At 39.7% G+C, this 14891-nt stretch overlaps 1 protein-coding gene across 1 annotated transcript; it reads left to right on the forward strand.

Moving 5' to 3' along the window:
* The first annotated feature begins 1211 nt into the window (after positions 1-1211).
* Positions 1212-14351, forward strand: agpat2 (1-acylglycerol-3-phosphate O-acyltransferase 2 (lysophosphatidic acid acyltransferase, beta)). Its single transcript, XM_026354405.1, has 6 exons — positions 1212-1387; positions 6922-7055; positions 9914-10089; positions 10229-10324; positions 11549-11621; positions 11745-14351. The coding sequence occupies exons 1-6, from the start codon at positions 1212-1214 to the stop codon at positions 11900-11902; spliced, it is 813 nt and encodes a 270-aa protein (XP_026210190.1). The 3' UTR covers positions 11903-14351.
* The last annotated feature ends 540 nt before the right edge of the window (positions 14352-14891 follow it).

Below are 14891 nucleotides of genomic sequence, written 5' to 3' on the forward strand. Positions count from 1 at the left end.
ATCAAGACAAGAAATTACTACATTAAATAAGTCTAAAATAATTCTTAATGTTAATAAATCACACATTCAAATGGGTGCAAATCGCTATTCTCATGCAGCTTTGTGCAGATACAGGATTTCCTCTTTTGGAGTAGTAAACATCATGCATGGGTTGTAATATTTCACCACTCATGACTCCACTTTGTTAACTTAAACTCCACCTTAAACACTGTCATGCCATACGGTAAAAGGCAAACACTATTTGATGTTGACCCATTCCTGCTTAAAGGAGGAGCATTTATTCAGAAGGTTTTTTTATTGGTATGAGTCACGCAAAGCTGTGGAAATTCTGTATAGAGGTCACTCCTGGAGAAATTGCGTGTCTGAAATGAAACCAGCTAAGTCAATTAAGTATTAGTTGCAAATGAAGTCCATGATCACCAACATAAACATGCTTTTGTATGTGTGACTCAAAAGCAAACTTGAAAAACAGGGTTTGTGCCTCCGTCTAAGTCATGTACACTTCAAAATCCACAGTGAACACTATCCCCTTGTATTCTGCAGTGTGCAACTTCCTGAGTAGACTGATGCCAAGTTTAAGATCAGCCAATAATTAGGATCACTGCACTTATTAAATCAGGATTAATGACTGAATGATCCTAATCTTCCAAATCATGTCAAGCAGAGCTCTTCAAAATGGCTGAAACTTCACAGTCAAGGCTACTGGACAGTGTCAGATTATGGCTAAGGACGGGATTATCACTGCTAATCCCATTACACATGTTGAGCTGTAATCATCAGTCAAACTGGTTTTATTCTAAGGATAACCTTTAGGAGAGTGTGAACCCACATGGGCTGTTAGAGTTCAATCTGGATGTTTGGCCACTAGCAGAGCCTTGATGAATATTTAAACTTAATTGAATCTCACACAGAATTAAGTGAAATGTCAATAAGTGGTGGGTGACGGCTCAGATATAGTGGTGAAGCAACCGGAAATGAGGAAAAAATAAAAAAACAATCGATGACGACTTGACTCCACCTCGTGATGCCATTTAGCAACAGATGAGCAGCGTTTCAGGTTCACTTCGGAGCAGCCACAGACCAGAGTTGCCCAGAAGGAAAGCTCCTCATGCGGTTCGGGGTCTCCGTGCTTCCTCTCCCACTTGCGCCGTAACGAAGTCCGGACCGCGTGTGTCGTCGCTGGCGCTCCGGAGCAGCAGCCGGGGGTCGGTATGGATGCGCTGTGGATGGCACCGCTGCTGCTGGTCCCGCTCCTGATGTGGACCAGCAGCACGTTCGTTTTCTATTTCAAAAAGTGCTTTTACGTCGCCTGGATGATGGCGCTGGCCGTGTTCGCGATCCCTCTGTGCATACTGAAGAGCGGAGGCAGAGATGTGGAGAACATGAGGTGAGTTTGTTTGCGTAATAAATGTCGCCTGTCAGCTAGCCAACGCTAGCGGGTTAGCATGCTAGCAGCCGTAGCTAAATAAACAGTCGTATAACGTTAAAGCTTGCAATATTAACTATCTTGTTGCAGCGACGAGTTGCACAACATCCCTGTAACCTCAGCGAGCAGCTGGTCTGTCATTTACAACGGATAACAAAACGATATTAATGAAATGCTTGATGCATTTTTAATTACACACATGCTAACATTAGCCTCTTGACATATTGACAGTAGGAGCGTGTTCTGGACGTGTTAACAAGCATTACTAACATTAATGCATCCACTTTTGTGTTCAAATCAGAGTATGTGTATTCCCAAAGTGGGGGAAACAGTGTCTAGTCTTTCTGTGTATGTTTTCTGCAGGAATAGTTGCTATTTCCACTCCAGTCTTATGCTTAACGCCAGCTAGCACCCAAGTTTGCTGGCACAAGGTTGTCATTGTTTGGCTAGTTACGCTAAAAGAGCTGCTTTATCAGTAAAACCTGAGTAATTATAGTGTCTATGTCAGTTTATTCCTCCACATGCACTGTTATCAATGTGCCAACACACTATCCCTGCAGTAAACCACGTTGATTTAAAGATTTGAATGACCAGATTAAGCTGAAAGTGAATGAATGAATCATTCATGTTCTGACTTTGTGGAAGCTGTGGTGTCTAAACATTACATTAAAAAGAGTTTATTAAATCTTGTCAGCTTCATCCCCCCTAAGGGACATTTTCCACTCAAAAGGTTCCTGGTTCTTTTCCTTCCCAGGAACATGACCAGGAACGTCCCCTGGAGTAAAAGTCCCCATGAGGGACTTGTCTGTTTCATTTCCTCAGCGGTGCCAAAACCTCAGGAAGATATTTTTTCCAGTCCACTCAAGCATCTAAAGAGCGACAGCTTTTTTTATGTGTGCAGTGGATTTTCAATTAAAATACTTTGTGATATTTGACTTTCCAGTGACGTTCAGCACTTCAGCCCTTATCCTGCTAGTTCATGGACTTTTGGAAACTATTGCCCCCGTGCCTACGACCTTTTGGCCCTGGAACTAAATTTAGTTCATTGTTACTCCTGTAGAAACGTTCGTCAAAAAATTCTGTTCCCTGGGGGAAGATATGTAGAGCTCTAATGATTAGTAACTTAGTATAGATGGTATGACTAGGAATAAAAGAGGGTGTAGTAGTTAAATGTAAATGGTGAGGATGAATTTCTGGCCCCAATGGTTGCATTCCAGTAATTACTTTGAAGAGACAGGTGCCAGATGGCAAGTTCAACGTGATTAGAGTTAGGTTACTGAGTAGTTATGAGGCTCTTGCTCGGTACAACCTCATTTAGCCTTGATCTGTTGACAGCAGCCCTGTCCGATACGACAGCCTCACTGCTGTATGAATAACTGTTTCGTAGTCACATTGGCCGTGGTGGTGTCATCTTGCACCAGTGTGCCATACTGTCGGCTCAAAGGTTATCTGGACCTGTTGGCTTGGACAAAGCGACTGAATAGGGGGTCAGAGTGTGCCTAGGGTATGAATAGAGTTTTGGTTGCACATTTTACACACTGGCCAACTGGCCAACTCTGTGATTCATCAAGGACAGAGCTGTCTGTTACAGACATTAGCTGTCAGAGTGGCTGCACAAAGGTCTGAATTCAAGGATTGTCCGCTTGCTTCAGAGCTGACTTTGAGTACTCTAGTGTTACGCAGTAAACTGTGCCAGTACAGTGTACATGTGCTCATTCAAAAGTTGGAAAAAAGGTTACTTCGAGTTATTGTATACACACATATTGTCTGTGAGTTAATTGAGTGTCTACTTTTGAATGACCGTGGCTCCAGCATTAATTATCTGGCAGGATCTCATGACAACAGAAAAAGAGCTGAGGCTTAGTTTTCTCACTTACAATTGCTGGAGCTCAGGTTCCATACTGTAATGGCTTCTAACATCGCTGGAGGGACACCAGTGTTGAGCAGTAACATCACTCACACTGTTGGATGACTGACTGTTATAACTACTAATTTTCTTGTCCCTGTTTGCTGGGTCATTATGATCTGTGACCATGCCCCTGTCCTGAACAACCATCTGACCTTTAGCACCTGAATTAGCTTTGGCACAAGGTTGTTGATTCAGTGTTTTTAAGCATAACGGGTCAGGCTTACCTTTTATCCGTGACCGGCCAAGTTATATGGGATCACAGCTGATATCAGATTAGCTTAACTGTTATCTGTAGGTACAAAAGGAAATCATTTAGATCCTGATAATGACACGAGCCAGAGGAAAAGTCAGTGGACTGGCCATAAAAAGAATCCAACCAAGAGCATTTTATTCCCCTTGAACAATCTTACACGCCAGGCTTAGTCATTGCATAACCAATGCCTTTTGCACTAGACTGAGTGTGTTATCAGTGTACTGCTGTGTTGAAAGATAACCCTAAGACTGTTCTCCAGGTTAAAGGTTAAAGTAATTTTAAAATGGCACACTAATCAAATGTATAAAGCGAATTTAAAAAGTAGTAAGATTGTTCACTTACTGCACACTTTATGTTGTAGATTTATTTTTAAATTCTCATCTTTATCCAGTAGTCCACACATAGTAATAACAAAGTGAAATTATATCTTCAAATGATTAAAAATTCATCTCTCATTTCCAGAAATGTTCAGATCCTTAATTCAGAACTTGGAAGAAAACATTAAGCAGCAATTGCAGCTTCAAGTTATCTTAGGCAAGTCTCTACAAGCTTGGCACACCTGGATTTAGATAGTTTATCCCATTCTTCCTGGCAGATCCTCGCTCCGTTTGGACTGGAAATATCTGTGAACTGCCATACTCGGGTTTCACCAAAGACATTCAGCCGGGTTTAGGTCGGCACTTTGTTTGGGTCACACATTGACAGTTAGACTTTTCCTACAGCCACTCCAGTGTTGTCTTGGCTGTGTGTTATTATTGTGCTGAAAGGCGAACCATCGCTCCAGTCTCAGGTCTCATGCACTCTGAAGCAGATTTTCCTCAAGGACGCTGCAGTCAAACTCCACTCAGTTCTGAACCGTCTGTCCTTGCCACCAAGAAACACAGTCCTAGCTTGAAACCTGCTGCCTTTGTACTTCAATGCAGGTGGTGAGCAGTACCTGCTATTCACAGGACATAGTGCTTGGAGTTCTGCTCAAATGGTTCAGTCCTTCTTATCTGATGAGAGAATCTATTTTCACAAAGAGCTTAAAGTCCTTTAAATGTTGTTTGCTGTCACACCAATGACCGAAGCCCTTCTTGCCTTCCTGTTTGCTGTGTGTGACTCGTCATCCAGCAGTTACAAGAGTCCTGGCCTCCGAGCATCTTCCTTTTCACATTTATTAAGGTCACTGAGAAACACTCAGAGCTTTAAAAAATTGATGCCATAGATTGTTTTTGTCCAGACCTGCAGTGTGAAGTTTGGGACATTGTTCAGGTCTGAGCTTTTCTAAGCTCCTTCACTTATTGACTGTGGTAAAGTTGTAGACGCATCTTAAGGAAATTTAAAGAAAAAGGACGCATGCAACCACGATTTGGTGTGCTGTGTGAAAGAGTATGAATACTTTTGTACTATTTGTAAGTATTTAAGTTTTAGATAATGATAATGTAACATAATAATATAATAATAATAATAATAATAATAATAATAATAATAATAATGAACACAAGTGATGACTTAAGATATGTTTGATTGACAAAAAAAATCCAAAATTGTTCTTTTATCCAAGACAAGTCTTGTTTTTGTTGTTAAAGTTACAGTTCTTATAAGTTATGACAGCGTCTCGAGCTTAATTGCTGTGATGTGAAATTGTTAGGACCACAGTGAACTCAGCTGTGAAATGAATTCCAGTGGCAGTTTTAGGGATATTCTAGCTTTGCCTCAACTGTGCTCTAAACCACTTATTTAAAGGGGTACATTTGGGAAAGTATTTTTTTACTGTTAGCACCTGCTGTTAACTTTTATTTAAATATGTAAACCTATGCCCTTTCACCTGTGGAACATGACTATTATGTAAAACTAAACAGAGAATGGTAGAAAGAATTTTAAATGAAGGGCAACTCAGGACAATGAAGGGAGGACAAAGTTTGAGAGGGGGGATATGAATCACTGATGAGGAACGGACTGGATTTTTATTTTTTTTAATGTGATGATTTCTCCAGCTGAGACAGATGATGGGGAGTGACTCTGCTGTTTTCCCCGTGAGGGAAGGTCAGTCAACTTTGTGGTCTAACAGAAGCCAGAGTTGAAAACAACTACTTTGTTAGTACAGTTGTTTCCTTAATCCATCTTGTAAATGCAGGTTCAAAACACAGACTGAATGAAAGTACGTATTCAACGATAGGTGTTTAATAGATACTAAATCTAGATTTGTTAATAAGTAGAAAATGATAAATGATCATGAGTTTACACTGCACTAATTTTTGTGTTTCTTTCTTCTTTTTAGAGTTCAAATGGCCATGTAGAAGTAATGAATAGGTATACTACTGGCCTTGTAGTAGAGGGAAAAGAGTGTAGCCACGTTCAAATAATGATTAGATAATGGCTAAAAAAGGAGAGCTAAGTAGCTTGATGTAGTGCGGACTTGGCCTGGATATTAATTTTCAAGGTTGTCCTTTCAGCTTGGCTTCCCAACACCAGAGTGTATACATTTGAAATTAGCAGCTGGACTTGATGTATTTAATGTTAGAAAGTAAGATGGATGAGGAAGGCAGGTTTATGGGTGTTATAGGGGCCAAGAGGAACAGCTGCAGACTTTAATATAGAAAGGGATTAACTGTAAAATTACACTGTGGCTGTGGTTGGTAAGAAATTATCTAAACGTTCATTATTAGTTTGTGACATGGGTAATTGCATCTACTTGTTTTGAATCACATTAAATTTCTTCCAAGTCATAGCAGAAGTCATCTCAAATGTGTTCAGACATGGTTTCTTATTTGCCTCTACAAAGGTCGGATATTACAAGTCCCAAAAGATAAACAAGACACATTTCTGTTGTATTTTTAAATCTTCATGTAGGAAACGGATCATGAATTTGATGACTTTCCCACAAATGTCATCTCACCTTTAAGATTAAAATTCCAGATAAATCACAGTAGGGATTTTATTGAACTAATCACAGCCTCGAATTATCTGTGTGACTTTACCAGTGCTTTGAAATATAAGTCATAACTGCAGATTATTTCTCTTCAGTGTCAGAGGTAGACAGATGTTTGGTCTCTTTTTGTTTAAAGCTCACTGGAGCATTATACTTACTACAGGCAATAATTTAACTTACCAAGAAACAAACAAAGCTAAAAGAGAGGCTCCTATCCCATGTTTTGTTGCAGTTTTAAGACAACAAATGTGTTTGATCATGATGAAATTTAGTATTGTTCTAATATCCTAGTATTTAGTAAGCTTAATTCATTCCACTGTTGCATGTAGGGTTCCTGGTTAATAATATGTTTCCTGCTGCATTCACATGACTGCAAACCTATTTTTATTCACAACAGTAGTTAACCTTCTCCCCCTCAGGATTATCCGCTCCATGGTTCGTCATGTGAAGTATTTTCTGGGTCTTCGATTTGAAGTGAGTGGATGGGAGCATCTGCAGACGGAGGGGCCCTATGTCATCATCTCCAACCACCAGAGCTCCCTGGATGTTTTGGGTGTGTATTTTAGTTTTAGTTGGATGTTTTGTATTGTTTTTCTTGCTCACCTTGCCTCTGTACGACAGCACACTGATAGTAACATGAAATGTAACAATAACTTTAAGTGTTTATGTCCAGCTGCAGTTAGAAACACTATAGAAAGGTTATGGTTAGAGCAGCAACTTGTCTCCAGCATCTTGAACTTACCACACAGAAGTGTTTTACATTCAGCAGTTCACACTGAGTTTTCTGCACACTTTAGTTAAGGTGGCAGCAGTCCTCTGCAGATGATGCAGGGTTAAAGATGTGTACTGCTGCACTGGTCAAGCTCCCGCTGTGAATCTGAACATGCTGCTTCAAGATGCTACACACCTAACTGACCAGGTGATCAGTGCAGAGCATGTCCACAGTTTCTTGTAGTGACACTGGAGGACATCAACACAAAAAGCTTCAGGTGTGAACTGCTGAAATGTAAATCACACATGCAGGGCTACAACTGAAGAGGGAACATACTGTTTGTAATGTCAACACAGCCGATGTTGGACCACTGACTGTGTCAATGCTAAGATGTGACCAATGAGGCTAAGCTGGAACTACAGTTTTGCTTTGACTGCATTCTCTGCTGACCTGGATGAGCTCACTGACACTGTGACGCAGGAATCCGTGCCCTCTTTGGTGGATAACAAAGAACTGGCAGATGACCTCAATATATTTTACTGGGGAGTTGATGAGCCTAGGCACACGCTGGTGACCTGCTGTGTCTCAGAGTACAACCCTCCAAAGTAAGCTAGCCAGAGTTGCCAAACCACCCTCAGGTTTTTGGAATCTGACAACATAGTCCATCATCAAAATGGGTTCTGCAAAATAAAGTACTTCCTGCACCAGCTATGTGCACATTATCATCATATATTATCGTCATATGGCTAAAGCACCAACTGTGCTCTATGTACTATCGCAGTTTTAATTTCCACTTTACAGAAGCAGAATGTCTTTTTCATTTGAGGTTGGGATTATAACGTAATTATTATTACATTATAAGTGATGATTACTAATTCTTTGTCCTTATGAGCTGAACAAATAATTTAATGTAGGTTTAATTCTATCAGCCACTAAAGAACAAACTGGACCATCAGAACTTCTGAAAGCAGGACTGAAACCTCACTCACTTATTTGAACCAAAGGTTAAGGCCTGTCGTGTGTCACATCCAGACTCCTCCTTATTCTAGCAAGAACCATTTCTCCTGGTTTTGTTTTGTAGGTCCAATTTCAGTGTACGTTAAGCAATAGTTCTGCTGAACTAGGACAAATGTAAGCTGTTACCAGCCTCATGCTGACAAAAGGTGAATGGCAAAATGGAGAACAATATGAAATAGAGTGCCAGTTTTAGTATTTTTACATATTTAGTCATTTTGATTTGACACTAACTGTCATAAAACTCTTTATAGTGGTTTTACATCAATGTAAAATCCATATATTGCTGCCTTCACAGGCTAGAGACAAAAGCTGCTCATCATTTCACTGGATACCATTTAATATCAGTGTAGATTGAACAAGAACACATTGGTAGACGGGTATTGGTTTTGTTTGTTCTGTACGTGTGTGTGTGTGTGTGTGTGTGTGTGTGTGTGTGTGTGTGTGTGTGTGTGTGTGTGTGTGTCCTTTTAATATCACTCCATTCTTCTCAAACCCTAAATCTCATTGCTGAGGACACTAATTTCACAGAGCTGTGTTTTCTCTCCATCAGCGCCTCTGAGAGAGTGTTTTAGTGACTGTGAGTGATGAGGGCAGGCTCGAGGCCAGAGTAGTGACAGGAGGGAGAGAGCTAGACATCTAATTAGTGCTGAGAAAACTCTGCGTGAGTTTGATGTTGCGTCCAAGTTGCCTTACCAACTGCTACACCCAGCCATTAATAGCTGCTCCTCATGGAGCTGTTGTGATGAGATCGCTAGAAACTAAAAATCCCCCCCTCACCTCCACACGTGAAGCACTCATGATGTAATTCGGATTATAGATGCTGTTTACTGTCTCTGCTGCTTTCAGTGCTTCTTTCCCACAGACTTTATCTGATATTGTTTGACATCTTATGCTGCTATATCTTCTGCACCAGCTGCCTTTGCTCACAGGTTAATCGTACATGTCTGATTTCATATTGCAAGCTGTAGTCATACAGAGATTTCAGACATCATTCGAGTCATCTTTTCCCACATCACATATATTACAGCAGACTTTATACTTGATGTAATCTGGGGTTTGACAAGGCCATAGATATAACTGTGACACAAAGACCAAAGTTCAGCACAGATTGAATTTTTGTGTGTTCGTCAGTGGTGGTGTTATTGTTCGTGATCTCCTTTGTTTCACTCTGTTAGGAGATTCCATATTTTTTTGTAATCTGCCTTTCATTGTACCTGGGTAAGAAGAGATCAAATTAACAATTAAGTGCAACATCCATGAATAAAATCCTTGCTCGACCCAGGTTATAATGCTCAGTTTCCACAGTGAGGTGTGGTAAATGTTAAGAGAGATCAAGAATTAACACTGCTCATGTGAACATAACAAAACTCATAAGTAGCATTTAATATAATTTAATATGGGCAGATATTTTACACTCCTCTTCCTTGATAGGAAATAAGCCTTAGAGATGAAGCCTGACATGTTTGCCATTGTTTCTTTAGAGCAAAGTGTGTCGTGAAATGTGTTGTAATTGAGAACATGGTAAATCATCTATTAATTCATGAGTGCACCTCAGATCTTTGTCGCTGCTTTAAATGCAGTATTTAAATCTAGAATGTGTGGCTTCATTTTAATTTGAATGTATGAAATATAATATAATACTGTATTTAGTTATTGTGAGCTTCTTATCTCCTGTTTCTCAGGCCTGATGGAGATCTTACCAGACCGCTGCACAATGATTGCCAAGAAGGAGCTGATCTATGCTGGCACCGTAGGCCTTATTTGCTGGCTTGGTGGTATCGTCTTCATCAACCGCAAGAAAACAAGTGATGCTAAGAGCGTCATGGCCGACGCTGCCAAAACCATGTTGGACGAACAGGTAATTAGCATCATGTCAACCCAGGATGCAGTGAAGGAATTTTTGTGGGTTTCTTTTTGGACTTTAAACTAATAATTTGTATTTGTTTACGAGGGTCTGGTGCAAGAAATACTTTTAATGTGTGTTTTTACCTTTACAGATTCGTCTGTGGGTTTTCCCAGAGGGAACGCGAAACCAGAAAGGTGACCTGCTGCCCTTCAAAAAAGGCGCTTTCCACCTGGCAGTGCAGGCACAAGTAAGTACTTTTTCCTCTCATAAAAAGATCCCAGTACTGTGCTGCTTGTAGACACATGGGGGAGCTGTCAGCCTTAAAAGATGCACAGCTTGTGTGTATGATTTAACCACATCACAGAAAATGACATTCACAGATCGTACTGAGTTAGACAGGTGGTCAGAATAGTTTTGTCAGTTGACATGGATTTTATTTATTTATTTTATACTCTTATTGTGACATTTCAGTGTGTTCTCTGAAGTTGTCTGTTCCATATGATGTAACTTCACCAGAGCAGAGGCAGCTCCTGACACATGACGACTCCAGAGTAATTGACAGTTCAGCCGTGTGTTAGTTTTATCTCTGCATGCATGCAGGTGGGAGGTCTTGGTTCTTGAGTCGAGATTTCGTAGCAGACACTCGGGGTCGAACAGGTGGAATTAATTTTAAAAAAGTCAAGTGAGATCTGGCCAGAAACCGCAACTTTGTTCACCCAAGGCAATAATGTTGTGGTGTGTTTGTATGCAGCCATTTTTTACTTGCTGCTAAAGATTAATATCAGTTTGATTCAGATTTCCACTGGAGCTGAAAGGCTACAAAAATAAAGCCCTGCTGCTCCTCATTAGAAAACACATTAACATTTTAATAACTTCAGCTCAGTGTGCACATGATGTACAACTAGTGTTTGGATGTTAACAGCAGTACCTGATTTGGGTTTGTTTTGTGTGTGTGTGTTGGCATGATTGTTGAATAACTTCATTTGAGTTCTAGTTTTCCCTGTTGGCTCTGCTTTGCACTTGAGAATTGTTCCGTGTGAACATAGACTATTTCTATCTCTTCGTATTTGCTTCTGCTGAGTTATAGCGCAGCCTCTCCGAGACAAGCAGATTGAGTGGAAGCAGGACAGCCCCCAGGGGGAGCCACGTTTGGCTCAGTCCGTCCTATTGAAGGGCCACTCGGGGCCTCGAGAGAGCAACTCTGCCTCTATTAGCAGAAGTAGAGGAGATGGGGATTGCCAGTGTTGTGCTCAGTTTGTGTGTAACTGAGAATGTGATGTTGGTTCACTCAGCCATTTCTGTCCGTTGGCCGTTTTTTGCCTCACATGATGTACAAAAAAGAAAGTGAAGTTTAAAAAGTGAAGTTTATATTCTTGAAAAATAAGACATAAAATATTTTGAGATTGACTTTGAGAGTGTGTTAAATCTCTTTAATTCAAAAAAATAAAATCCCTGTCCTCCTGTTTTCCAGGTACCCATCATACCCATTGTTTTCTCCTCCTACAGCAACTTCTACCTACGGAAAGAAAAACAATTCAAATCAGGTAACTGTCCCAAAGATATCTCAGTTGGCCCTTTTCTGTTTTTATGTAACTAATCCACATTCACACAAACGACTACTTAATGTGCTGCGAGACCTCTGACTGTGGAGTTTTGTGTTTCCACAGGAACCATCAGATTGAAGATACTTCCAAAGATCGAGACAAAGGGGATGACATCGGATGACGTGTCATCTCTCTCTGAGAAATCCTTCGAATTGATGCGTTCTGTCTTCCTGGGCATGTCTGACTCCGTAACCCAGAGCAATGGGCCCTTGCGGCACTGAACATGTACCATACTCGCACCTCTCTTTCTCCTTTGTACCCATATGAGACCCATTCCTCCACCAGACCTCCCCGCTGCCCCCAGGTTGTCCTATTACCTGGCCAGGAAACAACATGACACAGGTCTCTTGTCATGACGTCTCTTCTTGTCTAATTGACACCTGGTCCAGTCCACCTCTGGCCTGACCATACAGCACAGTCAGTCCTGACCCTCACTGTGCCTGCAGCAGCAGAGCTGCTCTGCACGCCGTGAGTGGAGTGACGGACAGCAAACCGAACAGTACGGATGTGTGTTGTTTTTCATGCATGCCTTTTGGATGGCTCTGTCCACCTTCATCCTTGCTTTGTTCTCTGGCTATGGAAGCCTGGCTTTGTCTTACTCAGCATTTTTGTACTTTCTTTTTGGCCTTTTTTCTTCCTTCTGCTTTCTATTTCACAGATTAACCTTGGCATTTTTACTTTTCTGTTCATAAATGTCAGTGGATATTTATGTGTAATTCTCATCTTGCCTTAGTTTCAGTTATCTTTGGATGATCACGCACAGACGCACAGATATTCAAAATGCCCGATCACCTTCCTTCCTATCCTTTTTTACTGTGTTTCCCCCCTCTTTGCATTCCACTCTTTTGCCTAAAGACAAACGGAACGGGGTTTCCACAAGCAATAGAGTGTGTGGAGGTAAGAGGTCGATACAGGTCGACTATGGACTTCTTAGTTCTGTCACTATGAATTCAGCTCTGTATCCATATTGGCTCTTCAACTCGGCGACCAATAGCTACATGATATACTTTATGATGTCAGAAAGCAAGGAATTCAAGGTTACGAGATACAGTGTGTAACAATAGCACCCATCTGTACTGAATTAATGGACTTAAGTGGACTGATCAGTTTTCAGTGTTGTACATTGTTGATGATCATCATCATGCTTTTTTTTTTTTTTTCCTTCAGTTTCTCTTCAAAAGATTAGAAACGACGTTTTTTGCTCCTCTTAACCCACAAGTGAACCTATTTAATATGTGTCAAAAAGGGGGATCTCAAAAAGTGCAATGTCCAACAGTTTTTAGAATTACTGTTCCAAAGTGCAAGCTACCTGATGTGCCATGACAAAGTATGTTTTTTGGATGTTTCCAATGTTAAGTCCATTATGATTTCACTCTGACCTCCTTTATCAGTCATCTGCTGACTGATTGCCCTTTACCAATGATCTAATTACCAATGATTTAAAGTGGTTGCTTATGTTAGGAAGAGAGTTAAACTTGTATACATTTGTGGAATTGCGTTGGAAGGATTTTATTTCTTTTCATTTATTAATTACTAACAGTTCTAAAATTCTCAAGACTACATCTCAGAAGAGCGTACTTACTTAACATGTATTTTATTAATTGATAATGTGAATGGTTATTCCCTTTTTATTTTTTTTAATTAATAGAAAGTGACATGAAGTTGAATAGCATTGTAGTTGTGGTGTTCTGATTCATTTATTAAATAATGAGTAACCTCATTAAAAGTATTAGATTATTTGAAAAGAAAATTTAGCTTTACATTTAATTGGTTGTTGCGCTTGTTCAAATAGTTTGCATATGTTTTGTTTTGTTTTTTTGTTTGTTTTTTTGTAATATGTACTGACAATGACTTCTAATCAGATAGTACTGACTGAACTGTTTTAGTTTAAATCCATATTTTAAATTTCACATTGCTTTTTCTCTTCAGTTGTCTTTTGTCCATCAAACACCATCTGAGAATGTATTTCAGCATTCAGGATATTTGTAATATTTTCTTTTTTTAACATTATATATGAAATATTACCTACACACAGCCGTCAGATATAGGAAAAGTATTTATTTGAGCATTAAAATCAAAACTTAGACTGACTTGTGAACACAGACCTTCTGAAATCATCTGTGAATGGATGTATCAATACTTCGGTACTAAGCCTGTACACTGCTGTTCATAGTTGAGTGCAACAGTAGTTTTAGTGACGACCTGCTGGGCTCTCAGCTTTCAAATACATGTGAAAGAGTTTTATTTGTGTTGAAGGCCAGTATGGAGTATATGCCCCTACAAATAACATCAGATTACGTTGTGTTTTCCCCCCCAGTTTAATATATTTATTGACTTATTTCTGTCAGAGAGGATTTTACCTTTGCTACAAGTGGTTTGAATGTTAAAAAGTACTTTGCCAGTACTGGTTTCTTCCAAAAGAATTAAACTAAATTATTGAAATTTTGCTAATGGAGTGTTTTCCATGTATTCCTTGTAAATTCTTTGCTTATTTTTCAATACAAACATGTGATTTGTACACTTTGTGTCATCAACAGGCTCTGCAACAATCCTGCTGTTTGATTTCTTTGTTCTTTTTTTTTTTTTAAAGCAGTTGTTTACGAACCAATATGTAAGATATTGGAAAAGATTCAAAGTATTCAGAACCTTAATAAAGCACTTTTCATGCTGCGTTTTGGGTGTAAAATAAAACAGACTTCTAAGTTTTTCCTCAGACTTTTCACTAAAGCTATTAAAGTATAATTGGTGGTAGCTTCAGATGGATATGAGAAACAGAAACTTCCTACAGAGCCTTGTTTGTGTGCGTGTGTGTGGTAAGTGTGTTTATAAATGTGCACACATGGTGTAGTATTTGGTTAATATTGATACTGTAGTGTTCGTGATTTCACCTATTCGAGGTAAAACGTGAATGCCTTGCACAAAATAGTCATTTTCTTGTTTTGAAGCATTGTTCGCTGACAAGCCTGCTTTGCCTTTTGTTATCATTTATATTCAAATCAGTGATGTACTATAACTAAGTGCATTTTCTGCATTCTGAAGCAGTCAGCACTTATTTTGAATACTTCGCCCACTATTAATTACAGTACAGTGTGTACAGAGTGTGTAGCTCAACAGGGGACACCCAATGTTATAGCTTCTGGAGTTTCCTTATACCAGCAGCATGGACTAGATCTAGTATTTGCAAGCTTTCCTCTGTAATAGTTTGATATT

Source organism: Anabas testudineus, chromosome 12, assembly GCF_900324465.2.
Source record: "Anabas testudineus chromosome 12, fAnaTes1.2, whole genome shotgun sequence".
Classification (NCBI taxonomy): Eukaryota; Metazoa; Chordata; class Actinopteri; order Anabantiformes; family Anabantidae; genus Anabas; species Anabas testudineus.

Excerpts from the sequence above, each read along its gene's own strand:
- agpat2 (XM_026354405.1), top strand. The coding sequence starts at position 1,212 with ATGGATGCGCTGTGGATGGCACCGCTGCTGCTGGTCCCGCTCCTGATG. Across the intron at positions 7,056-9,913 it reads GAGCTCCCTGGATGTTTTGG|GCCTGATGGAGATCTTACCA; the intron begins GTGTGTATTTTA and ends CCTGTTTCTCAG. Across the intron at positions 10,325-11,548 it reads ACCTGGCAGTGCAGGCACAA|GTACCCATCATACCCATTGT; the intron begins GTAAGTACTTTT and ends CCTGTTTTCCAG.